Raw genomic sequence first — 21,523 nt, 5'->3', positions numbered from 1 at the left:
AACCCTCCTTTATCATAACATCAGTTTTTCTGTTGGTTGCACATGATGTATAGATTTGAGATTGTTAACTTGGTTGCATCTAGGTTATTACTTTCTGGTGCCAGTAGGTCTGCTTTTAAGTTAAAATGGTCTTAAGATAACGTTTTCCAAGACATGAGACGTGACTCATCCCTTATTTCCCAAGACACTCCAATTTAGCTAACTTGGTCAGAGCAGATTTTTTATTTATCAATGGTAAACATTTTGAAATAACTAGCATAGGAACACCTTAATTTCCCTTTTCTTTAGTAATGTAGTGGTTAAGAGCATTGGCTTTTGTTAGCATTGGCCCTAACATTAGGTCTTTTACTTATTGGTTATTTAGATTTGGGGGAGATTACTTAGTCTCTGAGTGAATGAATTTTCTGTCTGAGAGATGAGGATGATCACAAAAATGATGAGAAAAACACTGTTAAGGTTAAATTGTCTGCTGTGTGAAATCCTTGATCATATCACAGGTGTTTAATAATTGTCAGCTAATTATGTTCTTCAAATCTAAGAGAAGGGGATTCTGGTTGTAGATTTATTAAAGGCAAAAAAAGTGAATTTCTAGGTGGTAGACCATAGCATAAAGTAGTTAATGTGGTGATTGAATCAGAAACGTATGTGTGTAGAAGGTAGCTACATAGAGAGTGTAGTGAAAAACAGAAAAGAGAATGAGGAATTGAGATGTCAACTCTGAATTATCTGTATGGCCAATTTACTTTGTATTATACAAGGATACTTCACAAAGTTTGTGGAAAAATAGAATGAAAAGATAATACAAATCTTCACATGAACTTTGTGAAGTACCTTTCTATGTGGGAGAATTTTAATTCTAATTTGTCTTCTGAAGAATTGGGCCACTTACCCTCCACCGTTGAATTTATATTTAAGGAATAAAAATAACTCATATTCATAGGTATGGGGAGAGCATGAATAACAAGACAGTGATTTTTAAAGTCAGTTACTGTCACATTATGTTTATTTGCGAGGATAGAGGGAAATAATTATATGAAAATCCAAAACTCATATTTGCCTTCAGGTAGTTTGAACTTAAATTTGAATATGAGAATACCTGCTTAGATGATCTTGAGTTAATAAGCACATGTAGTTTATAGAAAGAAGTCACTGAGGTCACTTATTCTAATTCTTTTATACAGGTGTTAAGGTCATTCATCAATATTCAATATATACATTTTCTCTTTAAAAGAATAATCAGTTTGGGTCTTTTGCATATAGTTTACTAATTGATAAGGTATTGGATAATGTTTGAATCTAAGAGCTTAAATACTTGGAAAGTTCCAAGAGACTTTATAAAGATAATGTATGAATAGATGAGCCAGTTTATAAACAGCATAAAATGGATATAAATGATTCAGATAGAGTTTTGCCTTTTAGTTCCACCACCTCTCTTTCCATTACTTACAGGCAGTTATTACCATCAAGAACACTTTTTCTTAAACAGGCAGGTTTATGTACTTTTATTCCAAGTAGTTATACAGTACATAGATTGTCTTTACCATGTTTCTCTTATAATTTTTCTCATTTTTCTTTAATGGGTCAACCTAAATTTTTTTGAAAAAAGAATACCTTTAATTTGAATTGTAATTGGAAATCTATACTGGAGATAGTGTGTGATTTTTCTAGTAATTATTTAAATAGAAAACTTTTCGCAGTAACTGAGGCAAGAACTGTTGTTTTCAGTTTTATAAAGAAGAGATTAAGTAATGTGTACAATGTTGTACAGCTAGTAAGGTTGGAGCTAGTATTTAAATTGTGATAGATCTGGTACAGAAGCACAGAAAGATGACCGTAACGCTGTGCTGTAATATTTAAATGAGTGTTTAATAAGCACAATAACACTGTGTCTGTTTCTCTTTCCTCCCAATCCCTATCCTTCAGCTGCTTTTACAGGTATCTTACTTGGTTACCTATTCTTTTGTGAATTATTTCTAAGGCTTCACCTTTCTTCTTTAGAGAATATTTCATCATTCTTTGCACTGAAGACCTCCCTGAGGAAACAGCCAGAATATTTCTTGCTTCTAGGTGTCTAGGAATACAATTTAAGAAAAGGCAAAATTTGTACTCAGGAACTCTATTGAAGTTTAAAGATAATTTACCTGCTTGTATATCTACTCTCCTTCTCTTCTGCCTTCTAGTTTTGATCAATGATTGCATATGTATAAAAAATGTTACTCCTTTTTGTATCTTCAGCCGTCTATATGGGATCACTTTCCTTCTGCTTAAAGTACATTTTTAAAAATTTACATTAATAAGGATCTTTTCTTGGGGAATTACTTGATTTTATTTGTCTGAAAAAGTTTTATTTTTCCTTTGCCATGCCTGGCATTTCCAAGTTCCAGTCTCTCCAAAATATTCTTCAGGGCAGATTAGATCCTCCTCAGCTGTTAGGTTCCTTTGTACAGCTTTTTTCTTTACTTCTCCCTCTAAAAGTTTGTGTTGAGATCATTCCCTTGCTGATGACCCTCCTCTACGACACCTGGATTCCTCTGAGACCTTGCAAAGTCTTACTACTTTTTTGCATTTCACAGTATCAGTCAGTCCTCAGATTCCTTGGTTTTATTTAATTTTGACTTTGAGTTCCAGGGTAAGATTTTCTCTTATCTTTTATTGTTAATTAATTCCAATAATAGTTTTTAATACTTTATTCATGCTGTCATTATCCATTTTCCAAAAGTAGTAATTGCAATACTTGTTCAGTATAATTTTTCATGTTCTTCATTGTTCTCTGAGATCTTTATTCTTATTTTCATATTGTTGACTTCTTTATGTAATATCTTCAGAAAAGCTATACATTGGCGATATACTTTCTGTGTCCTTGTAAGCTTGAAGATGTCTTTCTTATCCCTTCATATTGAGCCTTTTTAGGCAGCCAAGGAGTTAGAATGTTTATCCTAGGAGATCAACGTGTGTTTAATTTTTGGAAAGATGAACCTTCTCTCAGTTTGTTGTAGGCCCTTCTTGTTTTATCCTTCAGCATTGCAACAGGTGAAGCACCACACTAGCTTTATGTTTTGGAGAATTTGAAGTCTCAGTTGAACCCGAGATTCCCTCCACCTTCCCCTGGGAGACCTTGTTTAGTGTTGGTTTTTGAGATGATCCACTAGGAAGTTTAGTTTAGTTTGTTTGGGGCAGGACATCATCACAAACATCTTCCCCCCTCACTAGCTCACAGGATCATATCTTATTTAATACACAGAGCTAAATTCAATTTATATTTTCTGGGGTTTTTCTCTTTGAGTTCTTTTATTTTATTTTAAACTTTCCAACTATGAAAATAATGCTTTCAGAGTTTTTCTAAGGGAAGACATACTTCACTGCAGTAATTGTGAACATGTTCATGTGTAACACCTATTTGATTATATGTACTCATTGATTAAACTCTAGGAATAGTGTTTCGTGTTTTTAGCAACTGCAGTAGTCTTGAGGAAAATCTGCATAACATTTATTATTCCTACTACCATCTTCAGAAGCCAGGATTGAGTTGGTATCCCTTCACCTCACATAATGCTGTGAATGTAGTTAGATGGTCAGTATATATTTGAATGAACTGATATTTTGAAAATAGAGTTCTCTTTTTATCAGTCATAGATTAATTAGATATTTAGAAATACAAGGACTATAGTTCCTTGCTTTTTGGTAATAACTTTATAAGTGGGGTAAAAAGAATGAAAAGGAATTGGAAAATTTAATTCTCTTTTCAAAATGGGGAAGGGGAAAATAGAAATGTATTCTATATTCTAAGTATTAAGAGTCATTAGGATGAAATTTGCAATTTTTTATAAGTTAATGAAAAGTATTTTAGAATATAATTAATCTTGGTTTTGTCAGTTAACATTCTGGGCCATTGTCTAGCAGATTTTTCTGTATCTCTTGACATTATTCAACTTTTGTTATATTCTTTGGTGTTTTAGCTTTATTTCTTAAGCTGGAATATAGTTTGTACTTATTTAGCTTAATTATTTTACCCAGGGAAGCAGCTGTTATTTTTAAATATAATCAAGATTTGGAATACACTGTTGTTTTGGTGATTGTATTTTATGCTAAAATTTTAAACTGTGTGTAACTCTTGCTCGTGCTTTATTTATGCAGAATATCCTCCGAATCCTAAATCTAGAGCTCCAAGGATGCTGGTCATTAAGAAAGGTAATACAAAAGACTTACAGCTATCTGGATTCCCAGTAGTAGGAAATCTTCAGTCACAGCCAGTTAAGAATGGAACTGGTCCAAGTGTTTATAAAGGCTTAGTCCCTAAACCTGCTGCTCCACCTACAAAAGTAAGTTCTAAATTATTACAAGTGCAAGTTTCGAGTTGATATCAATTTATTTACTTTTGGGGAAAAACGTTAAGAATTATGTACTAAAGTTGGGGGGTGGGGTATTCATGGTGTGCTGATTTGTAAGTGTAAAGAGTTGGCTCCTTGTGTGCTATTAATTTTATTTTTTTAGGTGGTGTGCTTATTTGTCTGTATGTGTTTTCTTGTTTCAATAGTAATAAATTTATAAAATTTTTGTTTTGCTAGATTTATATGCTTAATGATAATATATAATATTTGATATATTTGCTTAATGATAATATATAATACTGTTTACCTGGTACTTAGTTTTAGGTTTTTGAAAGTCTTGTCTTATCATTTGAAAGAAACCTAACTTTAGTTTTTATAAAGCTTTGAAAGAAATGGTAATTTAGTTAGCTGGTTTTTATCTGAATACCAGGCTTTGATTTTATTTGCAGAAAAAGACAGGAAGGGACAGAGAACTGTGTGGTAATGATGAAGTAATACAAAAATAACTTGTTATGAGCCTGATGTAGTCATTTTTATTTTATAGTGTTCACTTTGTTTTTCTGTTTCCTGTAATCTGTTTTTCATAGCCACTAGTGTGTGTGTGTGTGTTTTTCTTTAGCCTACACAGTGGAAAAGCCAAACTAAAGAAAATAAAGTTGGAACTTCTTTCTCTCATGATTCTACTTATGGTGTTGGCAACTTTAATGCTTTTAAATCGACTGCCAAGAATTTCAGTCCATCAGCAAATTCAGTGAAAGAGGTATGTTGTTAAAAATTATTCCTGAGGAATGTAACATGTTATTTATTATTCAAAATATTTTAACATTTATTTGTACATGTTTGTGGGGTACACTCTGTTCTTTCAGTACATGCATGTACTGCACAATTATTCACTTAGGGTAGATAGTATAGTTTTGTATCCATTGTTTCATCACTTCTCCCTGCTGCCTCTGGTAAACATTATTCTACACTCTACTCCTATGAGAACCACCTTTAAAAAAAAAAAAAGATTCCACATATAAGTAACATCACGCAGTGTTTGTCTTTCTGTGCCTGACTTGAAATGTAACATATTTTAATCATGGTAATTTAACAGTGAATAAAAGGTGTAAATTAATTAAGTGAATACATTAAAATGAGATATTTTAGTTCCTTCAGAAAACTTGATTCAGATACTTCCCTCTGTTTGCTAACCTTTTTTACACTTGGGGAAGGTAGGATGATTTTTTAAATTTTTAATGAAAAGTTTAAAACATCCTAAAAAATAGGAAAAATCATACAGCAATTCCCCTATATACCTATCGACCAGAAAGAATAATTTTTAAGAAAATGATTATTATGAAAAATGCAATTTTACTTGATATATGTGATATGGTTATGCTGTAGGGTTGAACCTCAACTAATAATGAGGATTATATAATCTTTTGGGGATGATGGATATTTTATTAGTGTTAAAAATGAGATGGGGAGAGAGGAGGAAGAAGAGGGAAAGATGCATGTTGTTATTGTACTGGCTGTTGTTATTGTACCTAGTCACTTAAGTATTTCGTTCTCATTTGACCAGGTTAAAAAAAATTACAGAAGCAGCTAGTACCTAGTCACTTAAGTATTTCGTTCTCATTTGACCAGGTTAAAAAAAATTACAGAAGCAGGGAGTTTCCTGACTAGTCCAGGGTCAAAGGACACTTAACGGCTATGTTGTTATACCTGAAATTGCTTTGGGCACCATATTGGTACATAATACCTCCTCAAATGCTGTTTTTATTTATCTTCTCAATCATAGAATTTTTACATTGTGAAAGAAGAACCAGCATTACTTGCTGGTTAAAAGTGCTTCAATTAATTATAAAATACAGACTTTAATGCCAGCAGTTGACCATTATTATGGTTTATTTCCATGGTTAAAAATACCTATGACACAGAATTTTAACACTCTATTTTCTATTGTGTCAAAACAAAATACCAAAGAATGAAAAACAAAGGAACTCCAGTTAATGTCCATTTTCACCCTTCCCTTCCTGCTCTCATAAAAATTTCCTCTGGTGAAATTCAACCTGATAAAACCTATGTGTATATGTGTTATAATAAACTGTAGGAAAGGTCTTACTGGAGGTGTTATTCAGACGCTAGAAGTCTGGACCACAGTTTGAAAAACTGTTCTGTGTATTATGGAAATGTTAAACAATGTTAGGATGCATTTATAAAATATTTAAATTCTTAATTTAGAATCACAGTTCTGAGTACTATCAGACCTTCATTGTTTCTGGGATAAGAAAATTCTTTTGATGATTCATTCAGTAGGAAAGAAAAATGTATAGGGATAAAGGGAAATAAGCTTTGAAATAGACCTTAAAATGAATTTTGCATTGTGAATAAAGGTAAAATAGGAAGCTGTGGTGGTTGTGAATTTTATATTGATGTGAGTTCCTTGTCTACATATTTATTAGTATTTCTAAATTTCCTCTTAGTGTAATCGTTCAAATTCGTCTTCGCCTGTTGACAAACTTAATCAGCAGCCTCGTTTAACCAAACTGACACGGATGCGCACTGATAAGAAGAGTGAATTTTTGAAAGCATTGAAAAGGGACAGAGTAGAAGAAGAACATGAAGATGAAAGCCATGCTGGCTCAGAGAAGGTAACTGAATTTGCAGTAATACCTGATTTGACATTCACATGTCATTGAAATACTTGGTCAAATATTTAGGACCTTGGAATAAACTCTAGTCAAATTTTTATGTCCTTGAAAAGAAGGCTAGTTAACCATTTAAGTAAATAATGACTTCCTTTCTAAAGTAGATTTTTCTCATTCTGTTGTTTCTATGCAAAATTAAATTTTAAAAATTTCTATTTATGTCTGTTTTCTTTTGTTTCCCCCATCTTGCTCGCCTTCATCCTTTGGTTTTACTTTTGTTGAATAGATGTGAATATTTAGGGCCGGAAAGCTCTGGGTATCCTTTCCAGCTCAGTTTTCCATTCTTGTGAGACTGTTTCATAAATTTAATGATTTATAGGTATTATATTTATATATTTTCAATGGAACTCTAGCCAGTATCTATTAGAAGTTTTGATTAGAACTCACTTTTTTTTTCTTTTTAACTCCCTAAAAATCAGGATGACGACTCATTTAATTTGCATAACAGCAATAGTACTCACCAAGAAAGGGATATAAACCGAAACTTTGATGAAAATGAAATTCCACAAGAGAATGGCAATGCCTCGGTGATTTCTCAACAGATTATTCGGTCTTCAACCTTCCCACAAACTGATGTTCTTTCAAGTTCACTTGAAGCAGAACACAGGTTAGTATATATTTTTATTTTTTTCTATGGCATTTTCTGTATTCAGGATTTTGATGTTATTTTAGAGCACTTAAGTGATTTCTTTTAAAGCTTATTGAGATATAATTTATATACCATAAATTTCACCCGTTTTAAGTGTATAGGTGAATCCTTCTATCATCACAAGAAGAAACCCCCTTTTTCATTTCCTCATTTTCACTTTGTGTCCTAGGCAACCAAGAATCTACTTTCTGTCTCTATATAGATTTACCTTTCATGGATATTTTATGTAAGTCATACAATATGTGGTCTGTTGTATCTAGGTTCTTTCACTAAGCATAGTATTTTCAAAGTTCACTTGCATTGCAGCATGTCAGTACTTTGTTCCTTTTTATTGTCGAACTGTACACTATATGGTTGTACTACTTTTTGTTCATCAGTTGATGGGTATTAGTTGTTTTTGACTATTATGAACAATGCTGCTATGAACATTCATGTACACGTTTTTATGTTTTTATTTCTTTTGGGTAGATACCTAGGAGTTGAGTTGCTGGGACGTATGATAACTCTGTGTTTAACATTTTAAGAAACCGCCAAAATATTTTCCAAAATGACTGCACCATTTTATATTCTCCTTAGCAGTATAGAAGGTTTCGGTTTTTCCATATTCTCATCAACACTTGGTACCATCTGTCTTTGCTTATAACCATTCTAGTGAGTGTGAAGTGTTATATCTTTTTGAAGGTTTGAATGTGTATTCTCCTAATGACACAGTGTTGAGCATCTTTTCATATGCTTATTGGCCATTTATATATCATATTTGGGAGAAATAGCTATACAAATACTTTGCCTATTTTTAAGTTACATTCTCTTATTAAGTTGTGAGAGTTCTTTATATATTTTATGTAGAAATATTATCATATATATGATGTGTAGGTAATTTCTCATTTTGTGAGTTGTTTTTTTTACTTTTTCAGTGATAACCTCTTGAAGAGCAAAAACTTAATTTTGATGAAGTTTATCTTTTTTTTTTTTTTTTTTTTTTTTTTGCTTATACAAGCCTTTTTTCTTTGGTGGCTGGTTGTTACACTTATGCAAGTTTTATGTATGGTGTGAGATAGGAGTCCAAATTCATCCTTTCCCGTGTGGATATTCAGTTGTCCAAGTATGTGATTTATTTTTTTATTGTAAACTTGCAAGAGCACTTTCTACTTCTGTCATAGGAGTCTTAAACATTTTTTTAAGTAGTAGCCTCTTAAGTGGATTAGTCTCAGAATTGAAGAATATTCAAATCTAGAGAGAACTTTCTTTTTTTTCCTATGACTTTATCATTAACGGTAGGTATTTTGCAGAAATGACGGACCCTTACTGTGTGGCCTTGAGATAACCACATACACACAGTTTAGCATCAATATGCAGAGAAATTGTGGAACTCTGCTCAATTCCTTTTTAGTAACTAAAGGACTGTAACTTCTAAAGCAAAGAAAAAAGTTAATTTATACACTTATATTGTCACGTATAACTTTATAATAGCTTTGTATAAACTGAATTGTTTTTCTACTAGAAATTCTTGCTATTCCAGGACGAGGCTTAGTGCAGAGTGATACTTACTAACAGCCACATTGATTGACTTAATTTTTTGTCAGTTTTTCTAGAATCTCAATTAATTCTAGGGCCTTTGGGAACTGGATTATACCTACTGTGGAATAATTTTTGCAGAATTTGTAATTTCTGCTTCTGTTTTCACTAAGAATCTGAGCTCCACAAGCACAGAACTTTTCGTCCATTTGGTTGACTACTGTATCTAGCACCTAGATGGTACTTGGGACAGTACTATGTGCTTAAATTTGTTAAATGAATGAGCAAAGTAGAAGTTGCAGTATTTTTCTGTCTACTTTGTAAAACTATATTAGTTTTGAGGGAATACCTACCATTTCTTTTTTATCTTGTATTTTGATATTTTAGTCTACATTTCTCCTACCATGAGACCCATTTAATAAAGGCTATACCTTTATTGAATTAAAGGCCCCTTTAAATCTTACTTTTCTGACTTGAATCATACATGATTCTTTATTTTTATCTCTATGATTATATTTGTTCTCCTTCAGATTATGTCCTGTTCTGCCTTTGTAGCTGTAATTATTGTATGTGAAAATATAGCCATTTGTTTTAATTTTGTGAATAGGACTTAACTTTTGCCTAAAATAATTTATTGGGTTGATGATAAATGTGAATGTTCATTTAATGAGCGTTGGTTTAATTAAATTAGTTTAGAGCTAACTTAACCAGATAATATCTATAAATTTACTGTTTGGAAAAACTGCATTTTTTTACTGTACATTTATTGTGAATGGATGAATAAGTAACCACTCTTATTTTTATTCCCTCCCAAGTTTGGAACTTCACTCTACCACACAATATGATTTATGACTTGTGACTGGAACTGAGCGATGGCTGCAGTATCAAATCATATAGAAAATAATAGTAACATTAATTTCTTTTTTAAAAAGATTAACAAATTCTAGGATTTCCCCCCATCTTTCTAATGGATCATCTTGTGAAACTTTTTTTCTGTTGTTCAAGATTTGGGTATTTTCTCTCTGTCTCTCTTTGCTATTACAGATAAATGTGTGAGCATCCTTGCATTCATATCCTTGAATATTTGTATAATTGTATATATAATAGATTACTGGGAGTGAATTTGATTGGTCAAGTGGCATACATATTTAAAATAATCAGTTACTGCCATATTATCCAAAAATGTTCTGCTGCTTCGCACTCTCACCAATAATCGCTTAAATATTTATAGTTAGACAATTGGTAGAAAATAAGGCCTGTGTGTAGAGAACTAAGTATACAAATAAGTCATATTTTCTTTTTTTTTTTTTTTTTTTTTTTCCCTTTTTTTTTTTTTTTGTGTCCGGCAACGGATCGCAAACCTCGGTGTCGCACCCATACCGGACCGGGACTGGCAACGGGATCGCAATCCTCGGTGTTGCGCCTGCACCTCGCTCAGCCAGTGAGCGGCCGGTCTGTATGTGGGATCCGAACCCTCGGCGGGAGCGCTGCCGTGCTTCCCAAGCGGCGCACTGTAGCAGTGCGCCACCGGGCCGGCCCATAAGTCATATTTTCTAATGGTAGTAAAAGATGAATTCTCTTTTATGGAGATAAAGCATTGGCAATAAGAATAAAGGTAAAAGATAAATTCCTTACCTATGTAATCTATTTATTAAGGCTATAGTCAGGAAGTTGACCCCTCACACCTTTAATACCTGTTTATTGTCTTCATATTTCCCGTCAGTACTTAGTAGCAAAGGAAAGTTGGCCCCCATACCTATTAGGAAATATTCTTATAACCCCTAATAGCCATACTGAATGTTTTAACTTTTATTATTTAGTCTGCAGAGCAGATATTTAGTGCAGGAAGTATTTTGGTGGTTTCTTGTTTTATTCATGAAGATTTGACAGAGTTTGGTTCTCTGTGACTCCTAACAGGAGAGATTTAGGAGCTAAGCCAAATAAAGCAAGACGAAAAATATCCTAGATTGGAATACGCTTCAGGGACAAAGAAACCAAATCCATGCTTCATAAAGAGATATCAGCAATGCCTACCTGAATGATTATTTCAATATATACATGTCTTCATTTCTTTTAGAGACCTTATATTTTGTCGGTTTAAAACAGTGGATACTTTTTTGTATTTAGGTTTACTTTAAAAGTTTGAACAAAGTTTTTTTTTTTTTTTTTCCCCCCTAAAAGATGACCGGTAAGGGGATCTTAATCCTTGACTTGGTGTTGTCAGCACCATGCTCACCCAGTGAGCTAACCGGCCATCCCTATATGGGATCCGAACCTGTGGCCTTGGTGTTATCAGCACCACACTCTCCCGAGTGAGCCACGGGCCGGCCCATGAACAAAGTTTTTTCTTTCTCTAGACTATACCTATTTTTATTTATTTATTTATTTATTTATTTTTTGTGTGTCTTTTTGTCTTTTTTCGTGACCGGCAACGGATCGCAACCCTCAGTGTCGCGCCCGTACTGGACCGGGACCGGCAACGGGATCGCAACCCTCAGCGTTGCCCCCGCTCCTCGCTCAGCCAGTGAGCCGCCAGTCTGCACGTGGGATCCGAACCCTCGGCGGGAGCGCTGCTGCGCTTCTCAAGCGGCGCACTGTAGTAGTGTGCCACCGGGCCGGCCCGACTATACCTATTTTTTTTTATGAAATTAGGGTAATTGAATTAATTTTGCATAGGAATGCCATTACCTAGTGGGGACGTGAAGATGAAAAAGATTAAGAACATTTTATTACTAGCCAAGAGTAGAATAAAACTGTGGATTCAAGATTTCAGATTTGGTAGCAGCTAGTATTTAAATTTCGAAAACTATCCATAGAAATAGTTGGGATAGCTTTGTGGAAATGTTGCACACACTAAAAAGATCCCAAGGCAATAAAGTTAGGAATTAAAGGTGCTAATGATATGGAGTCATTTTAATTTAAATATCTTAGCTTGAGTTTTCTTGACTGCATAAGTAGAGTATATGTTTGTAAGTATTCCAAAGACATGTATCAGTACGTTTTTTTTCCCCTAAACTAACAAAGTTGTGGCTTCTTTCAGATTTCAGGTTTTATTTCTTTATGAAAACGGAGCAATACTTCTTTTTCATGGCTTCATACTTTCTGTCAACTTTATTATGATTTTTAAGTTATATACATATTAAAATACTCATTGGTTGTCTTTAACAATCAGATGTCACTGATACAGTTTTCAAGGATAATTCTTTTGTTCCCCCGTTCAACCAAAATATAAATTAAATAAGGCTTATATATCATTCTTAGTTTTATTGCCAAGTTTCAACAGCTTTTTTATTATCAGGATATAAAGGTTAGTCTCAACATCAGAGGGATAGTTGTCATCTTGTTTAAGCAAGCATCAAATGAATTAATAGAAATGAGTGCCAGAGAAATTCAAGGGTGTTTGGAGGTAGAGATCATTATGGCTTGGGTACCAGTCAGAAAGTTTTAGTTGAGACCTAAACTAAATCTTAAAGAGTGAGACATAAATAAGTGCAAGGGCACTAGATAGTCATTTTGGAAGGAAAAGGGATGTGAAGGAATGTTTAGAGTTGAGTCTATACCTAGTTTGTTTTAGAAGTAGTGAGTGACATATGTTGACGAGTGGAGAATTTATTTAATGGAATTAAAGATGATGTTGGGAAGGCAAGGCCTTTGAGTTATATTCATGCTCCTTCCATGTATCAGATGAAGAAATAACTCAGAGGAGTGAAGGAATTAATCTGTCTTATACCTGTTTTGGGATAGAGTAGGAACTGTGACCCAGGTCTTCTGAGATTTTTGTGCTTTTTCTAGTGTAAGGAATTTGAATTTGTGATCATGGTGTAAACAAAGTTAAGGAGTTTTTTCTTTAGGAAGTAAGAAGCCATTGAAAATATTTATCATAGGGTGGTAATTGTGAAAGTGGTATTAGGATGATTTGCTACCAGCTTGAAGGAAAATGGAAAGAAACGTTGTAAATGAAAAAGCAAGGTATGGATGAGGGTTAACAGTAATATTCCTAATTGTGGGGGAAAGGGAAACATGCAGATTATTTGTTTTGAAAGCTATTTCAGAAACAGTCAACTGTTACAGCCTCTGGAAGGAGGGAGGGGGGAAAGGAGAGTTAGGAATACTTGCCTTTTGTTATGGATTTTGCCTTCACAATATTTAAGAATTTTTTCTATCCTCATTATTCAGTTATGATTCAGTTTTTATCAGTTGGTGGAGTGTTATGTTTCGTAACACCAATGTCAAGGGATTGGATCTCCATACTGGCCAGCTGCAAAAAAACAAAAGCAGTTTTTAAAAGTAAAAAAATTAAAGTACAAATCTAGCAAAGGCAGTTGGATTGTTCTACTAGTTCATTTTTATTTTATTGTCAAAGTTAGTTTATTGTACTTAATCTTATGTATTTATTCATTTTCAGAAATATGTTTAAAGCATATACTTAAAAATTCTTTTGCTGTATCTTGTGGACTTTGTATAATGGAAAGAGATCATGTTTTCTTGTATATAATATAAGTGGAATTGTCCTACTAAGGTGAAGCTCTAAATTAAGCTTAATTTCCTTCTTTTCAGATTGTTAAAGGAGATGGGCTGGCAGGAAGACAGTGAAAATGATGAAACATGTGCTCCCTTAACTGAGGATGAAATGAGAGAATTCCAGGTTATTAGTGAACAGGTAAGAAAACCTGAATCATACAAGTTCATTTAAATTACTCAATTAATGAGAGCAACATAATTATAAGTTAGCATTGGGTGGGGGGTGGTTATAGTTTTGTTTAGGCATTTTAGACATCACATTGTAGGTCAGAATTCCTCCACAGTGAAGATTTCACACTCTCCACAGAGAAGACTTCTTTAAACCATTTGGTATGCAGTAGTTAGGAATTAATGTCCACAGTATGTCTATGATTTGTCATTTTCCAGATCATCTTTTTTGTTTTTCTGGCATGGGTGATAAGAAGTAGAGAGCATTAATGGCTTCGCAAGTAACTTCACCTTTTATCCTTTTCCTTGCCCAAGAATATTTCATACTGTAAAATGTCTTGTTTTATCTCTCTATAGTTACCTTTTTTGGAAGAGTATTAGGAAATGTTTGATAGAACATCAGGAAGTTAAGATGTTTTTTCAAATCCATTATAGATCTTTAATAGTTCTTGGTCATGTAGAGCTCATTTTATATACAGAGTGGTTATAATTGATACTGTGATTTTCAAAACCCTTTTTAAGTGTTTTAGTATTTTGAATGAAATCTTTGAGGAAATTAGTCATGCTAACTTAGTACAATGGACTTGATCATCTTATTTAAAAATTTTTTGAGTGAGTTTAATATATTTTTTTTCCCCTCAACTGCACTTTTAAAAATTGTGTTTAAAAACATATAAGATTTACCATTTTAATCATTTTTACATGTGCCATTTTTACAGTGGCATTAAGTACATTCTCATTGTTGTGCAATCATCACCACCATCCATCTCCATTCCTAGGTGTTCTATTAAATTTTTTGTTGCTGTTATAAATGGGTAACTTTCTTGGTTTCTTTTTCTTCTAGTTCTTTGTTGGTGTATAGAAATGCTACTGATTTTTGTACGTTGATTTTTGTATCCTGCCACTTTACCGAATTTGTTTATCAGGTCTAGGAGTTTAGGAGCCCTTAAGTTTTCTTTCTCTTTATGTAAAGTCATGTTACCTGCAAACAGGGACAGTTTGACTTCTTCCTTTCCAGTTTGGATGCCCTTTATTTCTTCTGTTGCCTAATTCCTGTGGCTAGGACTTTTAGTATTATGTTGAATAAAAGTTGTGAGAGTGGGGCATCCTTGTCTTGTTCCAGTTCTTAGGGGGAAGGCTTTCAGCATTTCCCTCTTCATTATGATGTTAGCTGTGGATTGGTCATATATAGCCTTTATGGTATTGAGATTCTTTCCTCTATACCTAATTTATTGAGAGTTTTTTTATCATGAAGCGATGTTGAATTTTATCAAACAGTTTTTCTGTGTCTATTGAGATGACCATATGGTTTTTTTCTTATGTTGATATGATGTGTCACATTTATTGATTTGGGTATGTTGAACCATCCTTGCATCCCTAGGATAAATCCCACCTGGTTATCTTGTATAATCTTTTTAATGTGTGGGTGAATTCAGTTTGCCTAGTATTTTACTGAGGATTTTTGCATCTGTGTTCATCAGGGATATTGGCCTGTAGTTTTCTTTTTTTGTTGTGTTCTTGCTTGGTTTTGGTAATAGTTAATGCTGGCCGTGTATTATGAGTTTGGAAGAATTCCATCCACTTTAGTTTTCTGAAATGGTTTAAGAAGTATTGGTATTAGTTCTTCTTTAAATGTTTGATAGAATTCAGCAGTAAAGCCATCTGGTCCTGGGCTTTTCTTGTGGAGAAATGGCTATTCTTTACTCATTTTTTTTTTTTAAAAAGAGGACTGGTAAGGGGATCTTAACCCTTGACTCGGTGTTGTCAGCACAACGCTCTCTGAAGTGAGCTAACTGGTCATCCCTATATAGGGATCCAGACCCGTGGCCTTGGTGTTATCAGCACCACACTCTCCCAAGTGAGCCACAGGCTGGCCCTTCTTTACTCATTTTTTAACTGGGTTGTTTTTGTTGACTTGTAGGGGTTTATATATATATATATATATATATATTCTCCCCCCCCCCCCAGGTATTAACCCTTTATTAGGTATATGATTTGCAAATATTTTCTCCCGTTCTGTGGATTGCTTTTTCACTCTATTGATTGTTTCTTTTGATGCATAGAAGTCTTTTAATTTTTGTGTAGTCTAATTTATCTATTTTTTTTCCTTTGTTTCTTGTGTTTTGTTGTCATATTCAAGAAATCATTGCCAAGTTCAGTGTTAGGAAGCTTTCCCCCTATGTCTTTTAAGAGTTTTATAGTGTTAGCTCTTATGTTTAGGTCTTTGATCCATTTTGAGTTAATGTGTAAATGGTGTAAAGGTCCAAGCTCATTCTTTTGCATATGGATATTCTGTTCTCCCAGCACCATTTGTTGAAAAGACTGTCCTTTCCCCATTCAGTGGTCTTGGCATCCCTGTCAAAAACCTTTTGACCATATATGCAAGGGTTTATTTCTGGGTGCTCTGTCCAGTGGTCTTTGTCTGTTTGCTGGCACTACACTCCTATGATTACTGTAGCTTTGTAATAAGTTTTGAAATTGGGAAGTGTGAAACTTCCAACTTTGTTTAAAAAGAATTTTGGAGTCCTTCAGATTTCATGTAAATTTTAGGATGGATTTTTCTTTTTCTGCAACAAATACCATTGTGATTTTGATAACAGATTGTATTGAATGTGTAGATTATTTTGGGTAGTATTAATATCTTAATAATATTAAGTCTTCCAAACCATGAGCATGGGATGTCGCTCCATTTATTGGTGTCTTTAATTTCCTTTAACATTGTGTTTTGTGATTTTTGGAATACAGGTCAGTCTTTGCCTACTTGGTGAATGTTATTCCTTATACTTATTCCTAAATATTTTATTCTTTAAAATGCTGTCAGAAATGGAATTGTTTTCGTAATATTCTTTTTGAATTGTTCATTGTTATTCTATTGTTAGTGTTCATTAGAAATGCAACTAATTTTTTTGTGTTGATTTTTGTATACTGCAACTTGGCTATATTTGTTCTAACAGTTTTTTTTTGCAGAGTCTTTGGGATTTTCCATGTCGTCTGTGAATGGAGATAATTTCACTTCCTTTCTAATATCTTATTTTGTCCTTTCTGATTAATTTTAATTTTTTTATACAGAATTTCTTAGTGAACTATGTTATTTTTTTACAGCATGACTATGAAGGTGATAATAGATAATCGTTTTGAAGGATTTTTTTCGGTCATGTTTATGGGATTGTATAATTTACATGCAGTATAATGCACTTTTAAGTGGACAGTTGGATGAGTTTTGACGAATGCATATATTTGTATAACCATGATCATAATTTCGATAAAGAACATTTCCATCATCCCCCAAATTTCCCCCTTAGCATTCAATCCGTTCACTCCCACCTCCGATCCCTGGTAACCACTGATCTATTTTCTGTCCTTATTGTTTAGCCTTTCTAGAGTATTTTACTAATGGAACCATACAGTGTATATTTGGGTCTGGCTTCTTTTGTGCTTTTGAAACTCATTCAGGTTTGCTGAGTAGTATTCCACTGTATGGATTTAGCAGTTTTTGTATACATTTGAAGGATTTGTTTTGAAATCTGAAGAAAAGCGTCAAGAGAAACCCACTGGGTACCATTACCATAGGATGGTAGTTCCAAGGAAAGCATAATATTGCCTAACCAAGATAATCAGCTTTAAAACCTTGTGATGGGGGCTGGCCTGTTAGCTCACTTGGTTAGAGTGTGGTGCTAATAGCATCAAGGTCAAAGGTTCGGATCCCACCAAAACAAAAACCAAAAAAACCCTTGCAATGACTGGGGCAGGTAGATAAAACCCTATTGATAATAAGATAATTAACTGATATAAAGGTCCTTTTGCACATACTGTGCCTTTGTATGAAGTAGGTTCTCTTGTTAGTCTGTAGATGAGGAAACTAAGGCTCATAGAGTAATTTTCTCTGGTTATGCGGTTTATAAGTAATGGAGTTGGAATTTGAGCTTAAGTCTGGCTGATTTCATAGCCCCTTTGCCTTTAATAGCACTCCTAATCACCATATTGTTTGAAGGTCAACTGTATTAGTGTCAGATTATGAAGGATGTTGAATGATATGTTGGTAGTATGGATTTTGTTGTATAATAGGTTCTTTGGAGGTTTTTTTAAGGGATGTGAAACAATCATTATTTGTATGTGAAGAGTGCAGTTATAGTGTAATGTGTACATTGGAAATGTAATTTGTCAGACTAGAATGAGGATGACCGTTGGGGACATATTGCAGAAACTAGGGGAAGAATAAAAAAGGTCCTAAACTAGGGAAGTGAGAGTAAAAATGGTCTTGACAAGAGTAAGAAATCTGAAGTAGAACCAGCAGGATTTTGAAGTTCCAACCTGGGAATTGCTGATAGTATCATTCAATATTATTAACAGGAATACAGAAGGAAGAGCTGGTTGTAGGAGTTCTTTTTTTTTTTTTTTTTTTAAATATGTTAAGTTAGATGTTCTTGGGGGGGTCTGGGCATTTACAGAAATCATGGGTAGAGACTTAGATTTGTTTTTTATAAAAATTCTCCATAGCTGATTTCAAGCTGTGGAAAGATTAGGTGACATTGGCTGATGAATTATGTGAGGCAATGATAGAACTTTGGGGAATGGGAAAGGTGTTCCTTTAAGAGGGACCAGGCATATTTCTAAGCATCGTGGTGGCTGAAATCATTGGAAGGGGATGCATGGCTTTTGTTTTTATTTACAGAAATCATGGGTAGAGACTTAGATTTGTTTTTTATAAAAATTCTCCATAGCTGATTTCAAGCTGTGGAAAGATTAGGTGACATTGGCTGATGAATTATGTGAGGCAATGATAGAACTTTGGGGAATGGGAAAGGTGTTCCTTTAAGAGGGACCAGGCATATTTCTAAGCATCGTGGTGGCTGAAATCATTGGAAGGGGATGCATGGCTTTTGTTTTTCTCAGTAGAGATGGTGAGGTCATTTGTTCAAAGTGAAGAGAGATAGACTTGATGAATTTTAGAATTAAGGCAAGGTAGAAAAGAAAATCTTCTGTGGAAAATAGAGAATTAAATAGGGGAGACAAAAAGGGAAATCGGGAGTTAAGAACCTAGACTTACTATTTGTAGTTATCAAGATATTTAACAAGTAATATTAGCTGTGATGGCAATGGCTCTTTGGGTTTGGACCTTGTTTTCAGAAATAGAGGACTATTATTTTTCCAGTATCTTAATCTCTGTGCTTAAAGAAAGGGTTCTATTTGATTTTGGTGTTTTGTACATGTCATTCTACTTATTTTACAAAGCGTGAATAAAGCAGACTGTGGGGTATGTGTTAACTTAGGTCAGAATAATAAAAATAACATTTGTAGCTTAATAGTTGCTGATTATGTTGGACAGCACCTGAAGATATTTATTACAGTTTTTACTTAAGGAAATAAAAATTTCGAAAGATTTAGTACCTTAAGTGTGATAGGATTATGATTCACATCTACCCTGTCTGGATCCAAAATCTGTGCTCTTTCCACTATATTATACACTAATTTTTTATGGTGGTTTGGTAGATGGTAAATGCTTTTCTCCCAAAAGAAGTGATTTTATTTCTAGGGAATACTTAGATCAATTTGATCAATTACCTGTATCTATATCACTTTCCAGAAGTGATATCATTTCCTGTGGAATTTTCAGGATTTTATTAACTTTATTACAGTCCTGGTTATATTTAATTATTATAGTATTCTTAATACATAAGTAACTCTTGGGGGATAATTTATTTATTCTACTCATTTGTTTTTGGCATTTCAGTTACAGAAGAATGGTCTGAGAAAAAATGGTATTTTGAAAAATGGCCTGATCTGTGACTTCAAATTTGGACCCTGGAAAAACAGCACTTTCAAACCCACAATTGAGAATGATGACACAGAGACAAGTAGCAGTGACACATCAGATGACGATGATGTGTGAAGGATTTCCTAACAGCTTTAGAAATTTTAGTGTGAAACATCTCTCATACAGTTTGGGGTGAATTGTAAAAATGAAGAACTATAATTTATGTAGTGAAATACCCCATTAGAAGATGATTTTTTTGGGGGACTTCAATATGAAGAAAACCAAGAATGTTGTGTTGGGCTGTGTTGAACATTATTTCTTTGTAAATGAATGTTGTAGAGATGAGGACTTGGGTTGATCCAGCATTGACTTTCTTCATCACTGCAGCATTTCTCTGACTAGCAATGTGACGATGTAACAAATGAGATTTTCTCATTTAATAATAAAAAATTGTGTAATGTTTTGCAAAGCTTCTGTCTTAAAATGTCCAGGTCTTAAGAAAAAAGGCAGCTTACACTGTTTTGCTTGCAGAATCGTATCTTTTTCGTACAATGGAAATTCTCAAGTCACTTTGTGCATCCTCCCCTCCTCCCCCGAAACAAACAAACAAAAAGGAAAATGTAGCATGTTGGCTAAAACTAGAGCAAAGTGCACTAAAACATTAATATTCTGAACTCAGCTGTTGTACTAGTCACCTTTTAAAGCATAAATTGCTCTTTAGCCATTTGTAGTGCAGTAAATGTTACAGGAAAGACTTGCCACACTTTTCTTCCAAATTTTAAGAGGTGATTTTCAAGAGCTTTATTTGGGTATGCTGTCGGACTAGGATTTTCAGAGTTGATGAACAAGAGTCTTGTGGGAAAACTTATTTTGATAAATTATTACACATGCAGAAAAACTGATCACAGTGACTGGATCTGTCCACACATGGAAAATAAACTGGATTTTCAGAATATTGTTGTTCTTTGTAGTGTTCAAAGTATTGGTCTCTAAACACAACTTGCTTTATCCACTTATTAAAACAAAAATAAACTTTGTTTATTAAAGACGGTGATTACTTTCTGAGGTTAGAAAAAGCTGAACCTTTTTATCAAACGCACAAGCTTATTAATGAATGAATGTTAAACAACTATATTTTCATTTGCACATTAATTTTAGAATTGTTTCTGTCTTACTGCTCACTGGAAGAGTATTTATTTATATTGTATTTTTCTGGTTTTGTTTAATCTTACTTGCTTTTCGCTTAACCCACCCCACTCCTGTGCTTAAATATATTCTAATTGTAAAGAGCATAATCTTAGAACAAAAATGTATGAGGTTTTATGTCAGCTTGGTTTAATTGTAAGAGTTTGGTTTTTAAAATTTATTTTCTAAGGTTGTAGGGGTGTGTGTGTGCATGTGCGTGTGCTTGCTCTGTGTGTGTGTGTGTGTGTGTGTGTGTGTTTGCTGTTTCCGTGTCATTACCCTGCTCAGACCCCTCCAGTTTTGCTAGAAGCTGTATTTTTTTGTTCCCACTGAGACTGGTGGTGATGGGGAAATTAAAATAAAAATAACATGCTAGCACCCCCACAAAACTTTTGTGGATGACTTACAGTGATAAAATATTAACTATATTGTTAATTTTAAATAGGTTTTTATTATATAATTTGCCACAATTCTGTTTAATCAGCTAAAGTTAAATGTCATATTAGCTACAGTAGAGACTAAAGCATGCTTTGACAAAACTGTCAGTATCACATATTGAATATCTTTGAGACTCTTAGATTGAACTATTTGCTTACTATTAATGAAATCTATCAGATGCAAACTGTTTTTGCTAAAACAAGCTAGAAAGGGACCTGAGAAATGTGGTTTACAGTTAAAAGTCGTACTGTGTTTTCTGATTTCAGATAAT

At 33.7% G+C, this 21,523-nt stretch overlaps 1 protein-coding gene across 3 annotated transcripts in view; it reads left to right on the top strand.

Annotated features, from left to right (window-relative positions):
• GPBP1 (GC-rich promoter binding protein 1) overlaps nucleotides 1-21,198 on the top strand; it is an 88,448-nt gene extending 67,250 nt beyond the window's left edge. For 2 of the 3 annotated variants that reach the window (XM_008569240.1, XM_008569239.1), the window contains exons 8-13: nucleotides 4,135-4,319; nucleotides 4,948-5,088; nucleotides 6,797-6,964; nucleotides 7,441-7,628; nucleotides 13,743-13,845; nucleotides 19,606-21,198. In XM_008569240.1, the coding sequence (XP_008567462.1) occupies nucleotides 4,135-4,319; nucleotides 4,948-5,088; nucleotides 6,797-6,964; nucleotides 7,441-7,628; nucleotides 13,743-13,845; nucleotides 19,606-19,764 (944 nt within the window). In that variant the 3' untranslated portion in view covers nucleotides 19,765-21,198. The remainder of the gene's footprint in view (nucleotides 1-4,134; nucleotides 4,320-4,947; nucleotides 5,089-6,796; nucleotides 6,965-7,440; nucleotides 7,629-13,742; nucleotides 13,846-19,605) is intronic. The other variant, XM_008569241.1, reaches the window with a different exon arrangement.
• Nucleotides 21,199-21,523: the final 325 nt, after the last annotated feature.

Source organism: Galeopterus variegatus, unplaced genomic scaffold, assembly GCF_000696425.1.
Source record: "Galeopterus variegatus unplaced genomic scaffold, G_variegatus-3.0.2 Scaffold483, whole genome shotgun sequence".
NCBI classification, from domain to species: domain Eukaryota; kingdom Metazoa; phylum Chordata; class Mammalia; order Dermoptera; family Cynocephalidae; genus Galeopterus; species Galeopterus variegatus.
This window is presented reverse-complemented; position numbering and strand designations above follow the sequence as displayed.